We start from the raw sequence: 22,775 nt of genomic DNA, 5'->3' as shown, positions 1-22,775 counted from the left end.
GGAGGAAATTCCGTTGTGACAACGCCGGAATTTTGCCCTTCATAACCCAGAGTGTATAGTGTACAGGGTTGCCTTTTTGCATTATGTTCTTTTTCAGGGTACATCGAGATCGGCTATCAAGATCACCGGAGGAATCCGGGGGGGTTTTAGATTAGTTAGTTGGGTGGTATGCATACCGCATTAAACGTGACATTGTGATAAGTGTTAATGTTTAAACATGTTTTCCCCTTCTTTCCCTTTCCTATCACCTAAAAACAAGAACTCAGACACTACTTAGTTTTTGTGTAGGATTTTTACCCTAGTTGTTACCTAGATGATGGGGACATCGTCTGAATAACTGGGGGGGATGTGTATGGATGACATTTTGGATAAAATGTCACACGCATGTAAATTTAGTTTTTGCCTCAGAACAATAGGGGTTCTGAGGGTTAATTGTGTAGGTAGGCCTTAACACCAGTCTGGATAGGCTGTGTTTGGAAGTTCAGCCTGGTCATGTGAGCAGTGAGGTGCACATGACAGGTCAGAACCAGGTCTGGTTGGATGTTTAGGTATCAGCCTTCTCGGAGCCAATCAATGGGAGTGCCGGGGCCTGCTGAGAAGTCTGGGAAGGGGTACTTCAGGGGTGCGGGTCACGTGAGGAGGAGAGGTGTTCGTGAGAGCCGTGGGGTCTGGTCTGGTTCCATGACCGGGGTGGCCCCGTGAGGGGTCCCAGTCAGGGGGTGTTCAACATCCCGCAACATGTTCCTGTTGGTGGCCCCTGATAGACCTGTCTGGTCTTGGGTAGGGATCCATCTGTTCCCGAGTCTCAGAACCTGCTGGTCCGAGGCACAGTAACTGAGGGAGGATTCAAAGTGTCAGGGGTAGGGATGAGCTTCGTGTTCGAGTCGAACATACGTTCGACTCGAACATCGGCTGTTCATCCGTTCGGCGAAGTCCGAACATTTTGGTCCGTTCGCGCCAAAATCGTGTGGCGCTCACGGCCCACAATGCACTGCGATGGCACAGTGCATTGCTGGCTCATGATTGGCCAAGCATGCACTGTGACCCCAAGGATGCCTGTGGCCAATCATAGCTCAGGCTGTGTAGTGCACGTCCCACACTATATAAGGCCGCCAGCGCGGCGGCCTTGTGTAGTGTGTTGGCGTCTGAAGCAGTGGGTGTTCTGTGTACCTTCAACACAGTACACACCGATCGTTTTCGGCCGATTTTCGATCTTGCTGTTGTGTAGTGGTTGTTGTCTGCGTGCCCTGACCGCAGTATACACCGCTATATTCACCTCACCTATATAGCTAGTGATCTATCTTTTATAATAGAGCTTGCAGTCAGTAGTGTTAGGAGCTTGTGCGTGCTGTCTGCGTGCTCTGTACCCAGTACATACCGCTATATCCACCTACATAGCTCTTCTCTATTTGAGACCACTTGCCATCTGCAGGAGTTATTGGAAGTTGTGTGTGCCTCCAGCACAGCACAGTATACATCTGTATATACCCCTTTATCTCTGGTGTTCTATAATAAAGGCATCTGCAGGAGTTAGTGGGTGTTGTGTGCCTCTAGCACAATATACACTACCCAACTGCTTTTTTACCCAACTCCCTTCAGGCCATTACCATGTCTGGAAGGCCAGCAAGGAGAGGCAGACAGGCGCAAGCCGATAAAAGAGGGCAAGCAGGCTCTGTGTCTAGAGACAACAGTGCTGGTCGTGGACGCGGTGCATTGTCATCAGCACGTGGCCATGGGACACACTTGTCCTTCTTTTCGGCAGCTGGACATGTTGAGCCGCAACATGCCAACGACTTGGTAGAGTGGATGACCAAGCCCTCTTCATCCTCCTCATCCTCTCTCACCCAGTCTCAGGGTACTAGCAAAGCAGCTGCCAATGCATCGTCTTCCCTCCTCTCAATGTCATCATCAGTGACTCCTTCCCTAGACCCACCACGTCCTCCTGAGGAGTCTCCTGAACTCTTTGAGCACAGTGTTGGGTACATGCTCCAGGAGGATGCCCAGTGTTTTGTGGGCTCTGATGATGACACTCAGCTAGAGGAAGGCAGTAGCGTGAGCGCAGAGAGAGGGGATGCTCAAGAAGGACAGCAATCTGGCAGTCACGTTCCACAAGCTGCAGCATACTGCCAGGTTTGCTACAGCGATGAAGAGGGAGGGGATGATGAGGGCACTGACTCCACATGGGTGCCTGGAAGGAGAGAGGAGGAGGAGGAGGAGGAGGAGGAGGAGGAGGAGGAGGCACATGTCCAACGAGGCAGGATGCCCTCCGGGGGCCAGCTTAGGGGCAGCACACCGACTGAATCACACCGCAGAGCTCCGCCTGTGCAGGGCGCTGCCTCTGCGCGTTATTCTAAAAGTTCTTTGGTGTGGGCCTTTTTTGAGACGAGTGCATCAGATCGCACCGCTGCTATTTGCAACATATGTCTCAAACATCAGCCGCTTGGGCACCACATGCTTGACCAGACATATGTTGACCTGCCATGCAGCTCATTGGCAAGCGTACCTCAAAGACCCACACCAAAGAACAAAGCGGACCTCTCCTTGCTCCTCATCAGCTGGCATCTCCAACCCCACTAGACCTTAAGTCCTCTCTGAAACCTGCTCTGAGAGGAATGAAGGTGTAGAATTAGGTGTGTCACAGCCAAGTGCTTCCGGGAACTCTGCTAGCGGTATACCCACGTCCGATTATAGCAGGCAAATGTCCCTGCCCCAGCTTCTGGACCGGCGAAAGAAGTTCACTACCAGTCATCCACATGCCCAGCGGTTGAATGCTAGCTTGGCTAAATTGCTACCACTTCAACTGCTGCCTTTTCAGTTGGTAGACTCGGCCCCCTTCCGTGAGTTTGTACAATGTGCGGTTCCTCAGTGGCAGGTCCCCAAACGCCACTTTTTCTCACGGAAGGCGATTCCGCCTCTCTACCGGCATGTGGAAGGCAATGTCCTTGCCTCGCTGGACAGGGCGGTCAGCGGTAAGGTGCATATTACCGCTGACTCATGGTCCAGCAGGCATGGACAGGGACGTTACCCGTCTTTCACGGCCCATTGGGTCACTCTTCTGGCAGCTGGGAAGGATGCAGGACAAGGTGCAGTAGTGTTGGAGGTTGTTCCGCCACCACGCCTCCAAAATGCTACTATTGGTTGTGACACACCTCTCTCCTCCACCCCCTCCTCTTCTTCTTCCTCCATGGCCTCTTCCAGTGCTCTGTCCTCAGAACCAGCGGTGCTTCGTAGGTGTTCCAGGGGCTACGCAAGTACGCAGGCAAAACGATGCCATGCCGTGCTTGCGCTGGTTTGTTTGGGGGACAGGAGCCACACTGGGGCAGATGTTTTGTCAGCTCAGAAGGGGCAGGCCGAGAGGTGGTTGACGCCACGCCAGCTTAAGCCAGGAATGGTGGTTTGTGACAATGGCACCAACCTCCTCTCCGCCCTCCGACAGGGACAACTGACCCATGTGCCCTGTGTAGCTCACGTCCTTAACCTGGTGGTGCAGCGGTTCTTGGGCAGGTACCCCGGCTTACAGGATGTCCTGAAGCAGGCCAGGAAAGTCTGTGTGCATTTCCGCCGATCATTTAATGCCTGTGCTCGGCTGGCTGAGCTCCAAAAGGAGTTGAACCTGCCCAAGAACCGCCTTATATGTGACATGCCCACCAGATGGAACTCAACTTTGGCCATGCTGCAGCGGCTGCACACGCAGCAGAGGGCCATCAATGAGTACCTGTGCGACTACGGCACCAGGACCGGGTCAGGGGAGCTCGGTTTTTTCTCACCACGCCAGTGGGGCATGATCAGGGATGCATGCACTGTCCTGTCACAGTTTGAGGAGGCCACAAGGATGGTGAGCAGTGATAGTGCATGCATCAGTGACACTGTACCTCTTGTCCACCTCTTGGAGCATACGCTGCGTGGAATAATGGACAGGGCACTTGAGGCAGAACAGAGGCAGGAAGAGGAGGACTTCCTTGCCTCTCAAGGCCCCCTTTATCCAGACAGTGTTCCTGCTGTGCCACCCATCACACAGGAAGAGGATGAGGAGGAGGAAGAGGAGGAGGAGGATGATTGTGTCAGCATGGAGGTGGAGGCTGGCACTCAGCAGCAGCAGTCTTGTAGGGATGATTTACAGTCCCAAGAAACACATGGACTTGTACGTGGCTGGGAGGAGGTAGCTGCGGATCATGTTGTCCTTAGTGACCCAGAGGACTCAGGACCGAATGCCTCAGCTAACCTACGCTGCATGGCCTCCCTGATCCTGCAAAGCCTGCGGAAGGATCCTCGTATTCTTCGGATCAAGGAGAGGGACCATTACTGGCTGGCCACTCTCCTTGATCCACGGTACAAGGGTAAGGTTGCCGACCTTATCTTGCCATCGCAGAGGGAGCAGAGGATGAGACATCTCTGGGAGGCCTTGCAGAAAGGTCTGTGCAACGCGTTCCCAGAGACTGGGAGGTTACAAACTCCTGGTCCTGGACAACGTGTTGCTGAGGCATCGGTCAGAAGGAGCGGTGGAGAAGGTGGCCGTCTGACTGATGCTTTCAGACAATTTTTTAGTCCGCAGCCCCAAGGTATGATCGGTTCCAGCACCCATCGCCAGCGTCTGATTTACATGGTGCAGGAATACCTAGGGGCAAGGTCAGACTTGGACACCTTTCCCACCGAAAATCCTCTGGCTTACTGGGTCTTGAGGATGGATCACTGGCCAGAGCTTGCACAGTATGCAATTGAGCTACTGGCCTGTCCTGCATCCAGCGTTCTTTCGGAACGCACCTTCAGTGCTGCTGGTGGCTTTGTTACCGATCACAGGGTGCGCCTGTCCACCGAATCAGTTGATCGACTGACCTTCATCAAGATGAATCAGTCTTGGATCACCCACAGCTACCAAGCACCTGAAGCTGATGTAACAGAATAATTTTTTTTTAAATTTCACATCCCTTCAAGACTGCCTATGCTGATGCTGAGTGACTGTCCTGTTATGTTGATTGTCTATCCTCTTCCTCCTCCGCTGATATGTCGGAAGAACATTTCTGGTTCTGGGTGATGCCATCAGCCCAATTTTTCTGCCCCTGTTTAACAGGGGCGTTTAAGTACAATTTTTGATGCAATGCTTTGCAGCAGGGCTAATTCCTGCAATCAAACAAGAGTATATGGCAGAGGTTGCAGTGTGGTGGCACCAGCACCAGTGCCTAAGGCCCAATTTTTCTGCCCCTGTTTAACAGGGGCGTTTAATTACAATTTTTGATGCAATGCTTTGCAGCAGGGCTAATTCCTGCAATAAAACTACAGTATATGGAAGAGGTTGCAGTGTGGTGGCACCAGCACCAGTGCCTAAGGCCCAATTTTTCTGCCCCTGTTTAACAGGGGTGTTTAATTACAATTTTTGATGCAATGCTTTGCAGCAGGGCTAATTCCTGCAATAAAACTAGAGTATATGGCAGAGGTTGCAGTGTGGTGGCACCAGCAACAGTGCCTAAGGCCAAATTTTTCTGCCCCTGTTTAACAGGGACATGTAATTGCAATTCTTGATATAATATTTTACAGGAGGGCCCCTTCCTGTGCCCACCCAGAGTAATGGTGAGGACTTATAGTGTTGTGGCACCAGCACCACAACCACCAAAGGTCAATTTTTCTACCACTGTTCAACAATGGCATGTAATTACAATTCTTGATATAATCGTTCACAGCAGGGCGCTCCACTTTGAGGGCTTACAATGTTGTGGCAAAACCAACACCTTGTTCCGCCATTTCTGCAGAGCATATAGGGCAGGTCCCTACTTTCAAACATCCAATTTACAAACATCTCCTACTTGCAAACGGAAGGAGACAACAGCAAGTGAGATGAAAAAAGATGGACGACAAAACAAATTATACAGGGGTGATAACCCTTCCCTATGTTTTCTAAAAAGCTTAAAAATAGTTTTTTTGACTGGAGCTACACTTTAAAAATGTACCAGTTGAAAATTACAAACAGATTCAACTTAACACAACAAACCTACACAGTCCCTGTCTTGTTTGCACCGCCTGTATACTGCTGTTCTGAGTATATAGGGCCTGGGGGCCACACGCATTTCCTTTTTTTAATATGGGTACAGGGTTCCCCTTAATATGCGTACAAGACCCAAATAGGCTGGTAATGGGCAGGGAGGGCTACCCATGCCATTTTTCTCAATGATTTTCAACCATATTGCAGGAACCAGATATAACATTAAAACCGCAAGCAGTTTTAAATGGTGTTATTTCCGTTTAATGTCATTTTGTGCAGGGACTGTTCTAAACACGGGAAACACGTGGCACTTCACAGGCATACTACAGACACCCCCAGGCACCATATTTAAAGGAATATTTCACTTTTTTTTTCACTTTAATCGTCATTAAAATCAGTGCTCCCGCCAAAACGGCCATTTTTAAAAAAATTTTAGGCATTGACCCATGTCCCCTGGGGCAGGAGCCAGGTCCCCAAACCCTTTTTAGGACAGTACCTTGCATATTAACCGTTAAAATTAGCACTTTTAATTTCGAACGTTCGAGTCCCATAGACTTCAATGGGGTTCTAAAGTTCGTTCGAATTTGGGGTCCGTTCGAAAGTTCTGGTGCGAACCGAACCGGGGGGTGTTCGGCTCATCCCTAGTCAGGGGTTTGCTCTTGGCTTAGAGAGGCACCACAGCTCATGGAAGTGACCGGGGGAGGACTCTTTGGAGGAGGGCCGGCAAGTGGCATCCTGGGAAGTACCTGGTTACTGAGTTGGGAAGGACATTGACGAATTCAGAATTTTCCAGTACCATTGAGGAGATGGAAAACGTTCCAGGTACGGAGGAAAAAGGTTCCTGTTCACCCTTAGTTGATTGTTCAAGTTTTGAGTCAACGTACTGACTGCCATGATCTCTGGCTAGAGATCTGTTAAGGCTTGAAGTACCCAGCTGCGAGTGGCTACTCTCTGGGTGGAAATAGAGACTTTGCTACACCTGCAGTTCAAGGTGCCTGAGTTCTTCACCCATGCCCTCTGTTCCCTAAGAGACTGTTATTGAAAATTGTTGCTGCAAAATAAACCCTTTTAAAGAGGACTTCATCTGTGTCAGTGTTCAAGTCATTGGGTATCAGCCCTGGGAACCCCTAGACAAAGAGCAGAAGAAGAGCAGGCCAAGAGAAGGTAACTGGTAAGCACAATAAGTCAAGGCTGCCCTGCAACGGGTTATGGCCGCTACATATGCTATGGTCTTTTTCCCATTTTAACATATGAGATGTTTTAGAGAAATAACCCTTAGGTTGCAAGTAGTTGTAAAACCAGGAGATTCCCCCCTTACTGGATGTCAATTTAGTGAGCAAACACTATATAGTAGAATCCACTTCAATACACTTATGCCGCTTACACATGAGCGGAATGTCCGTCAGAAAAAGTCCAATGGGAGTTTTTCATCGTATATTCCGACCGCGTGTATGCCCATCTGACTTTTCCATTGAAAATTCAGATGGACTTAGAGAACATGTTCTAATTTTCTCTGACGGAACTAATTACTATCGAGAAACCCGCTCGTCTGTATACTGTTCCGACGTACCAAAAACTATGCTTGTGCAGAAGCAAGTACAAGACAGAAGTGCTCGGTCTGGTAAAACTAGCATTCAGAATGGAGATAGCACATTCCTCACGCTGCAAATTCTGTGATCTTTTAATGCAGCGCATTCTTTTGTGCTTTATAATGCTCGAATAATGAAGTTGTTTTCTCACAAACGTATTTCTTTATTATTTCTCGTGATCTCATATAAATGAATAATCTTTTATTTTTTTAAAGCCAGATCTCCAGAATAATGTTTAGAATTATTTTTTAGAGTCATCTTTTTTTTATTATTCTTTTTTTATTTCATCAAGATCTCCTTTTTTGGGGGGGATTATTGCAAAATTAGTTTCTATTGATCTCCCTATTTTTTTATTTATTTTTTGTGTGTCAAGTTACCGCAATAACATTATTATCTTGTATTTTTTAACCTCAAGGAGGCTGGTTGGTGTCCCTTGTTAATTTGACATTGTCTTTTTGAAATGTACCTGCCTACTCACAAACAAATTGTCCTTTTTGAAGAAAAACACATTGGCCAGTATTTTCCGAAAATAAAATATCCATTTATTCTTTGTAACAAAATAAATATGAAGGCAACGTTGTAGAAACTTTTGGAATTTGCGAAGGTTTTTTGCCCCCAGGACACACATCATGTCTGTGGGAATCCCGAGGAGTCCATATAATAGTGATCACAATCGGGTCCAGGACTCCCAGAGATCAGGACTAGAGATGGCCTTGCGGTTCGCCCGGCGGACGGTTTTGCGGCGAACTTTGCTCGTTCGCGATTCGCCAAACTGGTGGACTTCAGGCGCTGTTCGCGGCAGACATATTCGTTTACATTGTGAAGAACTTTGACCCATGACACATCCATCATGGAGTACAGGACAGCCAATTGAGACATTTCAGCACATGGACATACCCCCTACCTTATAAATAGACTTGATCTGGTGGCCATTTTACATTCTGTCTTTTGTCAGTGTAGGGAAAGGACGCTGTGTGGAGCAGGGACTATTAGGTCCCCAAAAGTCCTTTTAAGAACTGGTATAGGTGTACAGTATATAGGGTTGTAATACACTTATAATATGCTTTCTTTCAAATATAGAAATCATATTATAGTGCACTGCATGCAGTGCTGCTGACCGATTCTGCAGCTGTCGTTAGGGAGGGACAGTTTGGTGTTTGGAGCAGGGACAGTCTGCATTTCACTAGCTACTAGCTAGCTACTATTAGGTCCATAAAGGTCCTTTTAAGGACTGGTATAGGTGTAATGTGAGAAAGGCCAAGATCATGACTACAGTTGTGAAGAGTCTGCATAGGAATTTTGGGGTACAACGATCCAAGGAGCAATCGAGGAAACGCTGGTCAGACCTGAGCAGGATCAGTATAGAAGGATCAAGGAAGTGTTTCTAAAAAGTAATATTTGTCCTGTGTTACTATTATGATTATTACTTGCATGCTGCGCCATGTGATTTTCTTTACTGTTGTACAGATTAAAATGACGACTTTCATGTTCGTGGGCACAGTAATCAGTAATCGTAAACATCGTTCGCTCATTAAATAGGATGTTTTGGCAGATACAGCTTAAATACATTTGGTCATGCCTATTTGTGTAAAAATAAGCTGGGGACATTGCTGCCTACATGTGTTTGTAACTAGAATGAAATTCAAGCTTGATTCAGTGTAATGTAAGGAGAGGACACTCAGCAGCTGTTTATACATCTGGACTCAGGAGCACTAGTGTGGGACACCAGAACAAAAACTATTTAAGGTGTCCCACACAGGTGCTCCAGTGGATATTTGGGGTGTCTCCATGTGTGCAAATTGTCAGAAAAAGGTAAGTATTCCAGCTTTGGTAAGGTAAAAAAATCATGTCTTCAGGCATTCATTGTCAGTAAAAGATTCTCAACAAAATATTAAAATGAATATTTTATTTATGATTATATTCATTTTTCCAACTACATTTGAGCCCCTGAAAATGGAGTGACTGTGTATAATTATAGTTGCAGTTCCTAACATTTGTACTTGATATTTATGTTCACACCCTTGATGTGAAAGCTGAAAGTCTGTACTTCAAATTCATTTGGATTGTTTTGTTTTAATTTTATTTTGGTGGCATACAGAGCCAAAAGTATGAAAATTGTGCCTGTGCCCAAATATATATGGACCTAAGTGTATCTTCCATGGGGATCCATGCAGCCTAAAGGACACAACGTTTTTAATTGAAACTAGGACATCCCACTTTTTAACATCAGCATTTGCCGTAAAAATATGCCGAAAAGCTTATGGGAACAATTTGAAGCTTTGCAAGCATGAAAGTGAGTTTCTTGAATACAAAAGGACATCTCCAAATAGTTTTTTTTGCATCCCTCCACAATGCTTGCCAATTTAAGTGGGCTATTAAAGAGGAAGTAAACCCTGGTGGGTTTTTCTTCCTTTCTTCTTCCATGCAAAGGGCCTGGTAATAGAATGAAGAGGAAACCCATGCCATTTTTGTCAATTATTTTTATCTATATTGCCGGGATCCGGTAATACAGTACAGTAATGAGCAGCTTTAAATTACATTTTTTTCCTTTACAAATGTCATTTTGCTGCTCTCATTCATAAAACTATGTACGACTGCTATGTAAGAAGCCTAACATAGTGTGAGGTGTGGACTCTCACAGCAGAGCGCACTGTGATTAGCCAAAGCATGCAGGTCAGGAGCCATCAATGCACTGCGATCTCGCAGTGCATTGATGGTCTCGCCGTTCATTATGGGGTGTTCAGCGGGCCCTCAAATTTCCCACGAACACCCCATAATGTTCTAAATTTGGTGAGCGGGCGAACACCCAATGTTCAAGCTCATTCCTAGTGGTAAGCTTAAGTTAGGTCCAAACACAGTTTTCTCTCTGGAAGGTACCAGCATTGCTAGGCCAATGAGCTGTTGGTGGGAGATTTTTCACTACTTAATATGGGCACATGGCCATGTTAGGTCAACATCACTGAGCTAATATAGCTATGTATTATGCGCGCAGCTACTGGGTATTGAATATACTGCCTACATATCTATTCTATTCTATAACAGAACCTGGTTGGGACCTAACCCAAGCTCATCCCTAGAGAGAATCAGAGCAAAGGAGAAGGATCATTTTATAGGTATTTTATTATGTAGTCTTTCCTTCTACTTTAAAGGGGACTGCAATTGGCCAACAGAGGGCAAAGGACTAGTCACCAGTATTGATTATAGTATCTCTGCAGCTGATCCTTTCCCTATTGGTATTTAGCATGCCTTGTTCTCCAACCCGCGGCCCCCCCACCCCAAAGCACCTTGTCCCCATGTTGATGAGGACAAGGGCCTCTTCCTGACAACCCTGGCCGTTGGTTGTCGGGGTCTGCGGGCGGGGGGCTTATCGGAATCCGTGAGCCCCCTTTGATAAGGGGGCCCCCGGATCCTGGCCCCCCACCCTATGTGAATGAATATGGGGTACAATGTACCCCTACCCATTCACCTGTGAAAAAATTGTAAAAAAAAACACAACACACAAGGGTTAAAATAGTTTATTGCACAGCTCCGGGGGTCTTCTTCCGTCTTCGGGGGTCTTCTCGCCAGACTCCTCCGCTATCTTCTGCTCTTTTGCTAGCTCTTTTGCTAGCTCTTTTACTAGCGGAGGAGCCCGGCTTTCTTCTTCTTCGCCCCCTCTTCTTCCGACTTCGAGGGTCTTGTCCCCCTCTTCGGGGGTCTTGTCCCCCTCTTCGGTTCTTCTTGCCTGGCCTCCGCGCCTTCTTCTAGCTCTTTTACAAGTGGTGGCCCAGTCTTCTGTCGCCGCCGCCTTCTGTTCTTCTCTTCTTGGGCTGTTGCCTCGTCGCTGTCTCTGGCCACAATGACAAGCAGGCATGACGAAGATTTTTTTCACAGGTGAATGGGTAGGGGTACATCGTAACCCTATGCTCATTCACATAGGTTTGGGTGGCCGGGATCTGGGGGCCCCCTTATTAAAGGGGGCTCCCGGATTCCGATAAGCCCCCTGCCCACAGACCCCAACAACCAACGGCCAGGGTTGTCGGGAAGAGGCCCTTGTCCTCATCAACATGGGGACAAGGTGCTTTGGGGTGGGGGGGCCGCACGGCCCCCCCTTCCCCAAAGCACCCCCCCATGTTGAGGGAACGCGGCCTGGTACAGCTCAGGAGGGGGGTGCTCACTCGCCCCCACCCCCTTTCCTGACCGGCCGGGTTGCGTGCTCGGATAAGAGTCTGATATGAACCTGGGGGGACCCCCACGCCATTTTTTAGGCGTAGGGCTTCCCCTTTAAGTCCAGGTGACGGGGCCAGCGACGCTTCCTTCGCTGGTCCCGGCTACCTGGAGCCGCGCTCGAAATGAACAGGAAAAGTCTGTTCCGTGCGGGAAAAGTCCATTCATTTCAAAAGTACGGCAGACTAGCACACACACGGCCTCAATAAGCCTCCACAAAGAATTTTCTTTGGGGGGTTTTAAGGAGAGAATACTTCTTCAATGCCCATAACACGGCATTGAGGGTATCCTACTGTATGATGTTGTTATATAGGGATTCAACATACACTGTGACCAACAACATGTGCTCTCCTATCACCATTTCCTTAATCTTATTAATAAGATCTTTACTATCCTTTAGGTATGCTTTACTCCTAGTGGCTATAGGCTGTAAAAAAATATTGATATATTAGCCTAACTGAGAGTAAAGGGAATCGCTCCCACTGACAATGGGTCTGCCTAGGGGAGTAAACCTATCCTTATGCATCTTGGAAATTTGATAGATAACCAGGATTTTGGGACTCTGGGTAATAAATATTTTGCTTCTTTCTTATTAAATGTACCTTTTGAAGACACTTTCTCTATCAGCTTGGAAAGGGAGGGCTTTTAATTTACCTGTTGGATCACCCGGGAGTTTTTTTGTTAGTGGCTGTATCCTGTACTATTTGTTGCATTTCTGCAATATAATCCTCCATTTTTAGGATAACCAAACCCCTCCTTGACCAACGGTCTAATAACTATATTCCTGTTTTGTTCTAATTTCGAGATGGCGTCTCTAGACTGTTTATTTTTTTGGTAAAAGGGATATTCCTTATATCCTCTTGTACCATGTGCTTGAAGACTTTTATAAACCTATGGGATATGTTTTTGGGATTAAAAGCGAATTCATGGGTGTGACACCGCCGAACCATTGTGTTGTCGGAACTGGAATGTTCTTAAAAAAAAAATGTGACTTTCAATTTCCTGGCAATCTTTTCCAGGTCAATGAATGCTTCAAACTTATCCAAAAACTTGGCTGGAGCAAATTTAAAACCCTCATTGAGAATGAGAAGTTCCTCCTCAGTGAATGAAATATCGGTGAGTTTGAAAATGCCCGTAGTTAGACCTCTCTTTTTCTTTTCTTTTCTGCCCCTCTGTATCCTCTCCTGCGTGTTCGGCCGGACGAGGGGTGCTCGGGAAGGGGTGGGAGTACTGGCTCCCCCTCTGTGGGTGGGGATGGTGATTCCCCCTCTGTGGATGTTATGACTGCACAATTTTGAATGGTTCTCTCCACTCCCTCCACCCCCTCCCCCTTGGGTATAGTGTGTATTATAGGGCGGCCTTCCTCTACCTTTACCATGCCCCCTCAAAATTCCCCTCTGACTATCTTGATACGGTCTAGACCTAGACGCATAGGTGTCATAATAAGGTGCATAGTAGTTGTCGGTGGGAACTCTATATTGGGGAGTACGAGGTGAGGTCTTTCCCCAAAATTTGGGTTCTGCCTCTCCTTCCCCACAATAAGATGTTTGTGGATAATGTACCTTCATAGCTTTTTTATTCCCTTTCTTTCCCTGTATTTTACCTGGGTAGGGACCAGTACCAGAAGTGGATGGTAGTTGGAGGGTCCCCTCATCTCCCCCCATTGGGTATGGTGGAATCCTGCCATTTATAGATCCTATTATCTTTATAGTCCTTCATATCTCATTGATATTTTTAAATGTTTTTGTTCTTAGTTTCATTATCTTGCTTATTAAGATAATGCTGAAGTTTTTCAGTTTTAGCTAAATACTCTGGGGTATCAGAGAAAGGTGCCACCCTATCTTTAAGTGTGTTCAGCTGGTTCCAATAAGTGTAATTTGTATTTCCTTCTACCAATTATAATTCCCATTAACTTCTTTTCACACTGATTGAAAAACTGGCTCCATTCTTTGATTCGATTTTCATCCTCCAAAGCATCTGAGGCTTTTTGGGGTGATTTCCTCTTTGAGGTATTATTCTAATGTGGTGAGGCCCCACCAAATTTGTATTTGTTTCTTTATGACTTTGAATATCTGCTTGAATGCAGAATCAAGGTCTATACTTTGTGCCAAGGTCTCTTGAAAACACTGATGCAAGTTAATATCTCTATTGGTAATGTAATTAACACCTCCATGATAAATTATGAAGTGACCAGCAATGTGTGAAGAAAGGAGAAAAAAGGATTGGCAGCCTAAAGGTGACTCCCTATACAAAATAGAAAAGAGATGTAAATTAAAAATATGTACCAATAATGGTACCCTGTGGGGATAAGAACATATAACAGCTGCCCCTTTAAAAGTGAACAAATCACTAAACTGTGTAAAATATTGGAATAAAGGATACAACGCTATACATGTTCATACAAAACTTTTCACAAAGAATATATGGCAATACATCAATCATAAATGTGTACACTAGTGAAATGAATTGTCATAAAAGCAAGCAAAAAGTCCATAAGTCATAAATCCCAACACCAAATCGAAATGCTCTGAGATAAAACTTCTAGTTCTTTCACCACAAGTGCTCAGTATACAGGCAATTCACCAGAGATGTTTGACCCCTTTTTACAGTATGGTCAAAAAGTACTTTTGGAACACCAGATTGGTTCCACTAATAGCATAAATCCACTCCACTGATCGCTCACGGCGGAACTAGGATGTAAAAAATTACTCCACAGGAGACATGGATAAAAGTCCCATAGTGTATTAATTTTTAATAAACAAAATGAAACAGCAGCAACAATAGCAGTTACACTCACATGTTGAAGTGCCTGGGCTGGCACTAGGTGTAATCAGCGTGTGTGAGTCAGCTAATCCCTTGGGGAAGGGGTGCGTTTCACGTCTTGCTCCAGAGGACAAAGCATAGTATGGAGTATCAAGTTAGGACCAGGAAGTGACGGATCCTCTGCTCCGACATATGTTTCGCCATGATTGGCGTCTTCAGGAAGTGACATAATGCTGCTTCCTGCTTGCTTATGGGTGTTGCTATCAGAGCTGAAGAGAGCTTGATGTTGGAAGGACACCTGTTGCCTCTGACTTGATCCTGCTGAGACGTGCCTTTGGTTGCATCGTTCACACTGTGCCTGCTGGTGTTTTTTGTGGATTACCTTCCCTTGTAGTCCATCATGGCAGCACTCAAGTGTGGCGTATCCTTTCTGTTGTAAAGTAACCTCTTGGAAGAGTATTTTTGAGGAACCATCCTACACATCCCCACATCAATATATCACTGCCTTTTTGATCCCAGACTGAGAAGCTGAGGGTCCATTGTTTCTTTGAGTGGGGTCACCGAAGCAGGAGTCACCTCACATTTTGCAAAATTTGGAGCACCATTGCACTTTTTTTCATATAAGCACCAAGCACTTTATAGATTTGTGCATATTATATTATATATCATTTTGTATTTTGATTCTGTATTACACAAACACATTGATGTATATGGCACTAATCAAGATGTGTATTGAATAATATATGCTGCCAGCACTATTTCATATTTTCTATCAAGAGGAAATGCTGCGAGTGTGCACCTAGCCTTAAGGACAGCAGAGGTTTACCCATAGCAACTGATCAGATTCTAATTCTTTTTCTGCTGCAGGTTAGATAATAAAACTAGGATCCTATTAAATGCTATAAGATCCACCTCCTGTCTGTGAATGCCTGTAGAAGGGAGTTAGTGTGCTTTTGGCACCATGGGTAAGCCTGAATAAGTGTGAACCAGGGCTTAATGTTGGGAATGTTCCCTTACTTCTCGTCTGGTAAAGACATAGCATCCAAGATAATAACAGAAATTGAGCGTACATTACTCTAATGGAGCCCAGAATAGTAGTAAAAAGCCAACAAGGGCTCTAGTCTTTGGTTGGACCGGAAAATTTGGATACATTTTTAGCAGATACTATATATTGTTCCTAAAATTGATCAGATCATATGATCAGGAGTATATTCACAGTTTCCAAACTTAAACAGTGACCTGGATCTGTTGGTGACAGCATAGTTACTGTGCCAAATGAATGCAATCCCAGTGCAAAACAGCAGTGTTGATTGTACACATATGTGTGGCAGCCAGGTGTTAAAGCACAATGCTATGCTGCTACTTATTTCTGTACAGTCAGCTTTGAAGTGGTTGTAAACCCTGGTAAAAAAAAATAAAAAAAATAAACCCTGCAAGACAAAGGCATAATGAACTAGTATGCATAGCATACTAGCTCATTATGAATTACTTACCCGAGAACAAAGCCCCTACAGCAGTCCTCGTCTCCCCCTCCAGCCAGTAACATCTATCCTGGGGCTTACTTCCGGGCATCGTGGCTCCAGCGCTATGATTGGCCGGAGCCGTGATGATGTCACTCCCACGCATGTGCATGGGAGCCACCGGTAACGGCACACAGACTGAAGCAACGGCACATACGTCCCATTGCTTCAGTTTGCCCCAGTGCGCATGTCCCAATGTAATCGGCACATGCAAGGGACAGGGGATATGTTATTATAGGCTTACCTGTTGCATAAAGTTGTTGTAATGGGTTTACAACCACTTTAAAGAGGAAGTAAACCCTGATGGGTTTACTTCCTCTTTTTTTCCCTGCAAAGGTAAAGCATAATGGACTACTATGCATCGCATAGTAGCTCATTATGTGCCACTTACCTGACACAGGAGCCAGCGAAGTCGCCGCTGTCCCCTGTAGTCCGCCGCATCCATCTTGCTGGTGGCGTCTCGCAGCTCCGACGAATCACAGCGGCGAAGCCGTCACTCCTGCGCATGCGCACGGGAGTCGCGTCTCGCAGCTCCGCCGCTGCCATTCGGCGAAGCCGCGATGACGTCACTCCAGCGCATGCGCACGGGAGTCGACAAATTAGGCAAATCCATTCTTGGACTTGCCGCATTTAGTGCGCCTGCGCGCCGCTGTCTACGGCGCATGCGCCGTAGACAGCGGTGCCCATTTTCGGGCAAATATCTCCTAAACCATATAGGTTTAGGAGATATTGCTTGGACCTACAGGTAAGCCTTAATCTAGGCTTACCTGTAGGTCAAAGTGGTTTGAAAGGGTTTACTTCCTCTTTAAGGAGTGAATATGGAAACTGATAACATTAAAGCAACTGTGAAAAAAACAAACACAAATTCATTCTGAGTGTACATGTAATACATAGTGTCCCTCTCCCTTTACAGTGCTGGACCAATGACAGAACTGGCTGCTTCAGGGATCACGGCAGAGGAGAACATTTATACTGAAGATTGATGGACATTCCCCAGAATCCTTTGCTGAAATAAACTTCTGCTCACTCAGATAGTATTAAACATATTCTCCAGGCTTCCACAAGATGGTGAAAGCGTTTCTGTCTTATTTTAGGATGTCAGTAAAAAATATGCTCCATTTAGTAATTTTTCCAAGTTTTGTCAGTACAAAGAGATGGGAGGCTGACAGCTCTAGAAGTATGTGCATGTGTGAGGGAAGCATGGAGGGTCTGACCAGGGCCAGTGCCAGCATGAGGCTGCTTAGGTAACCAACTTAAAGCAGAGGCTAAATTGAGCAACCCCCCCCCCCATTTTTGGATATTCTTTTTTGTATTTGCCGCTTTGTAATTTTTTGGGTTTTCTGCAGGTCTTCTGTCATAACCCCACCGTGGCAAAGTACGTCATCTCCTCATTTGCATCGGCCCCTCCCCCCCACTGGCTTCTGGGACCTGTGTTCGCCCCAGTAGATGATGGGGCAGTTCAGAAACCACAGCGCGAGCCACTGGATGAATCAGCTTCGGGGGGGCTGACATTGTGGGATCCACGGACAGGTAATTGTCCTTATATTTAAAGTCAGCAGCTACAGTATTTGTAACTTCTGACTTTTACTTTTTTTTTCAAAGGCTGGCACTCCGCTTTAAGGTGCCAGGATGCACCAATACCCTCCTAGTCAGGGCCGGTGCAAGGAATTTTGTCTACACAGACGAATGTGCATTTTACTTCCCCCTCCCCTCCATCGTGCCTTAAGTTGGCTGCCCAAGCAGCCTCATGCTGGCACCAGCCTTGGTCCGACCCTCCGTGCTTCCCTCATGCACATACTTCAAGGGCTGTCAACATGCTTTTAACACTTGTAATTAACGTGAGTGCAACCTTTATATGGTACATCCTTGTTTTTACTTCAGATTAAAGCGGAATTCCACCCATAATTTAATCTTTATCTCAGTCAGTACATTCCTGCAAGTTGGGCAACATTTGGCAACTTTTTTTATTTATTTTGTTTGCTTACTGTTTGTGGCTTGTTGCTAGGGTGTCTCCTGTATTCTGCCTCCCTTCGGATCCGTGGCGATGTACTTCATTTCCATCGGCGCCTCTGCTCCTTGGAAATGCGTGTCATCATTTCCAGGAGTCAGTGGGCATCGTCACAGGATTGCATTGCCATAACAATGAGGTGGGTACTTCCTCCATCGCCACCCATTGTGATGGCAACAAGATACTATTCCTGTGCTATACCCTGTGTAGAATATGCAAGCGTGAGATCGGGAGGTGCATGCTGGGTACCCAGCAGCACCTTGTCCCAGAACAGAGTTCTAGTGGGCTTCACATGCCCACAGTCAAGATGGAAGCACTCAGGAAGCAGAAAACAAAGGTAAGTGCATTTAAAAAAAGATGTACTTGAACGGCAAATTTATTACTAACACGCTTTTGAGTATTTAATTCATAGCAGCAGAACAGGTGCCAAAAAAAAAATGTGGGCGGAACTGTGCTTTAACTGCACTTAGATGGTGGCGCTTCCCACTCCTTCTTGCTGTAAACCTCCCATCTCTTTGTACTGACAAAACTTGAAAAATGTACTGATGGGGCACATTTTTTACTGGCATCCTGAAATATGACAGAAACGCCTATTACAAACTGAGACAATCAATATTTAAACAGTATAAGCAATATGTAAACATTAGCAATACTTATAACAAGTCTTTTATTGGCTTTACAATTAAAATCTAAAAACACAATGTGAGAATGACTAGGATTATGAAAGACCTGGGGCACCCTGGGATGAAATAGAAAAACAAGCTTTGCAAACAGTATTTTATTACCAGATTTTTCCCGATAGTACACAGCGGCTTGTGGAGGAGTGGTTTGAAAATGGCATGCAGGAAGCCTGGTTCTTGGCCGAGGAAGTGCACAGCCTGCCACCCAAAGCAATGATCTTCGCCCATGGCCCACTCCTTCTGGCGAATACCTAGCACACCCACAATTGCTAGCTCTAATCGTGACAGCAGCTGGACAGGTGGAGTGGGGCAAGGCTCCACCCAACACAAAAACGCCTCTGGAAAAGAGTGAGGACTCTGTAAATGTCTGTGTGGCCATTAAAATATTTCCCCTCACTTCCTAGAAACACAGAAAGGGGATCCATGAGGAAGTTACTAGGAACAAAGGAATTTAAACCAGGTTAGTTGGCAAGTATTAGACACCTGCTTTGGGCCCCACAACAATGACAGGGCCCAGGGCAGCTGCCCCTTTTGCCCTGCCTTAAAGATGGCCCTGTCTATAGTATTCCTATTTGCTCCTTGCCCAACTGTTACATTAACAGTTATGTAAGGAGGTGAGGAGCTGGGTCAGCACAGACAGTAATTAAACACTTCCAGAAGAGGTGAGGGCTATGACATGCAAGGAGGGATAGGGCTGTGCTAGGGAACTGACTATTCAATTTTGCTAGGTTCAGAGGCACAATACTTAATTTTTCTATGATTTTACCTGCATTTTTTTTAAGTTGATTACAGGATCTCTTAAAAAAAGAAAAGAAGACAGTTTTGTCAGTAAAATTATATGAAAAAGAGAACTGTCCTTTTTCTCACAAAAGACTATAGATTGTGTTGCACAACGCTGTGACTCACTGTGAATCCAATGTTTTTCAGCATGTGCTTTCACATGTATTTTTCAGTAAGTTCTCAAACTTCCCCGAAGCACCAGTGTTCTGTTTGATGTGAACGCCGTTCACCTCACTGAACAAAAATGTGGTTCTAGATAGAGATTATGGGTGCTTAAGTTAAAGCTCAATGAAGTACAAAAGTCCTGCAGATTTTCACACCAACGTTACCTTTATATTGGCCAAAAAAACGGTCTTGGGTCTTGGGTCACCACAGAAAAATAGTTAAAGTAAATGTAAACCTAATCACTTAAGTTAGCATGCTAAACTAAGCTTCCACTATCATACATGGTCATGAAAGTCCTTCTTCAGGTGTTTCCTGCTCTAAAAGGGTGATGGAAGAAGAAGAAGAAGATCAAGTCATCCATCCACTCAACCCTTTTTTAATTTTTTTCTGGTTTGATTTCATTTTTATTTTAGTTTTTTTTTTTTTTTTTTTTTTTTTTTTTTTACTGTTTTTGTCTGAGTAAAGATCTATGTTAATCCCAAGCATGTTTGAATCCACTTACTGATGACTGACTCACCACCTCTCCTGGAAGTCTATTCCAAGCATCAATAACGCTTTTGGTAAAATAATACTTTCTAAGACGAGTGAACCTTCCTCCTGCTAGTTTAAGGTCATGCCCCAGTATTCTTGATCTTAGCGTCATATTGAAAATATTGTAAGGTATACTTTGTCTCAGCTTGTGCTTCTGTGTTGTCACATGACTTCTGCTGGGGACTACAAGTGATGGTTTCAACACACTTTAGACAGGAATTGTCCACTGTTGTCACTATCCACATGCCCAAATGCAGAAACAATGTTTTGGTCACATACTACTTGGAAAGAAATACAATCTATAAAGATTGTCTTTTTTAATATAAACTCTTTTCAGTATTTGGCAACAAAATACCCACTTTAGAAATATTTCTGGTAGCAGGGCACAGGGTATTTATTATACTGCAAAACTCTGCATTGTCATACTGTAATGTTATCCCAGAATTTTCTGTCAATGGGAAAAGAAGATTGGATGGAAATGATAATTATCTGTGAAATCTTACTTTGTTACAAGAAAAACAGAAATTCAAAGTGCCTGCGTGGGTTTCCTCCGGGTACTCTGGTTACCTCCCGCACTCTGGTAGGTTAAGTGGCTCCTGTCTAAATTGTTTCTATGTGTATGTATGAATGTGACTTAGGGACCTTAGATTATAAGCTCCTTGAGGGCAGGGACTGACTTGAATGTACAATACAAATGTAAAACCCTACGTAAATTGACTGCACTATATAAGTACCTGTAATAAATAAATAGAGACACATTTCAGTTAATTATACTATGGGGTCTATTTATAAAAAAAAATGCTTTGGATGAATGTGACAAATCTTTGCCCATCTTTGACATATTCTGACTGTATTTTGTTTAATTAGGCAGCCAGCTCCATCTAGTGCCCATAATGCGGTATTTTTCTGAGCGAGGTATTTCAGGTAAAAGATACCCCATGTGGCCACTAGCTGAAGCTGGCAATCATAGGAAATCACTGTATTAGGGGCAATACGATCAGAATTCAACTAGTATGGTCAAATGCTTGTCACATTTGTCCAACAGTGTTTTTTTAATCGATCCCTATGTGTATTTAATCTGTGTTTACTGATTTTTTTTTCAATTCTCTGCCCAAAAAATTTTTTTTTAATTTTTTATATATGAAGTTATACTTTGAAGAAGAAGAAAAGTGAAGACAGAATTCCAACTGGCAACTAAAGTGTATTTCCAGGCATTGCCCAAATTTACCCCCAAACCTATTTTACCCCCTCCAGATTTTGTTTGTTTTAGTTCTGTAGTTCAACAGTCAGGGCTGACAATGCTGGTTAATATTTCAGTGCAGAAATGCCATTGTGTTGTCATCGTAAACAGGAAGTTTGGAGCACACTAGATTTCTTGTAGACCAACTGGTATTTTTCTGTATTCTCAGTGTTAAATGGGATAAAAAAAAATGTGGTCCTTGGTAATCAGGGCGTTGGAAAGGATTACGCTATCCAATAACAATTACATAACAAACAATAAATATGAATTACCGGTAAATATGTTCTGAATCTAATGCCGCGTACACACGGGCGGACTGTATGGCGTACTTAGTCCGTCGAAACACATTTCAGCGGACAGTCCGCTCGTGTGTGGGCTTCAGCGGACTTTTTCAGCGTGCAGTCTGGCGTACTAAGTATTTCGGATTTTTCCAAATTTTGTCCGCCGTACTTTCAAAATTTTTCGGACAATCCGCTCGTCAGTAGGCTAGTTCGACGGACTAAGAATGGCGCATGCTCAGAAAGGATTTACACGGCGGAAGGGTGCTTTGCTGTGTATTGGACTTCATATTTCTAGTCCCGTCGTACGTGCTGTACACGTCATCGCGCAAGCTTTCGACGGACTGTTTGTGCATCCGTGTGTGGTCAAGTCCGTTCAGTCGAAAGTATGACGGACTGTCCGTCGGATTGTATGACGGACTAAGTACGCCATACAGTCCGCCCGTGTGTACGCGGCATAACACTTATATAATATAAGGAAACCCTTACTACACACTATGATTCATAAACAGGCACAATTATTGTAGATGTAAACTAAGTCATCATATACCTAAATATTATATAGTTACATATGTAACACGTATGTTGTGTTTAGTCAGGCTAAAATTAAGACAATGAAGTCCTTCTAGTTCAACCAATAGAACAAATAAATAAATAGAAAACCTCCATACTGTGAACCTTATAACCAGGGGTCAAGTCTTGGGGAAAAAAGTGTGGGAACTCCCACCCAAGATCCACTTCCCCACCAAAAAAAAAAATTGGACATTGGGCCACATCAGGGCACGGGGCACCTCAGGGCATGGGACACATCAGACCACATAGCACATCAGGGCACAGGGCACATGGCACATCGGAGCACATTATTGCACATCAGGGCACATTATGGGGCACGTAGCACATCAGGGCACGGGGCACATAAGGGCATGGGGCACATAAGGGCACGGGGCACATAGCACATCAGGGCATGGGGCACATTAGGGCACATCAGGGCACGTTATGGGGCACATAGCACATCAGGGCATGGGGCACATCAGGGCACAG

At 45.1% G+C, this 22,775-nt stretch overlaps 1 protein-coding gene across 1 annotated transcript in view; it reads left to right on the top strand.

Moving 5' to 3' along the window:
- LOC143960199 (uncharacterized) overlaps positions 1-22,328 on the top strand; it is a 111,292-nt gene extending 88,964 nt beyond the window's left edge. Inside the window, exon 7 of the mRNA XM_077468524.1 lies at positions 16,966-22,328. Coding sequence (XP_077324650.1) covers positions 16,966-17,035 — 70 coding nt within the window. The 3' untranslated portion in view covers positions 17,036-22,328. The remainder of the gene's footprint in view (positions 1-16,965) is intronic.
- Positions 22,329-22,775: the final 447 nt, after the last annotated feature.

The sequence above is a fragment of the Lithobates pipiens genome, unplaced genomic scaffold (genome assembly GCF_037356315.1).
Source record: "Lithobates pipiens isolate NorthernLeopardFrog02 unplaced genomic scaffold, aLitPip1_a1.2 Scaffold_8, whole genome shotgun sequence".
NCBI lineage: Eukaryota > Metazoa > Chordata > Amphibia > Anura > Ranidae > Lithobates > Lithobates pipiens.
The sequence above is the reverse complement of the archived record's forward strand: the minus strand, read 5'-3'. Positions and strand labels throughout refer to the sequence as shown.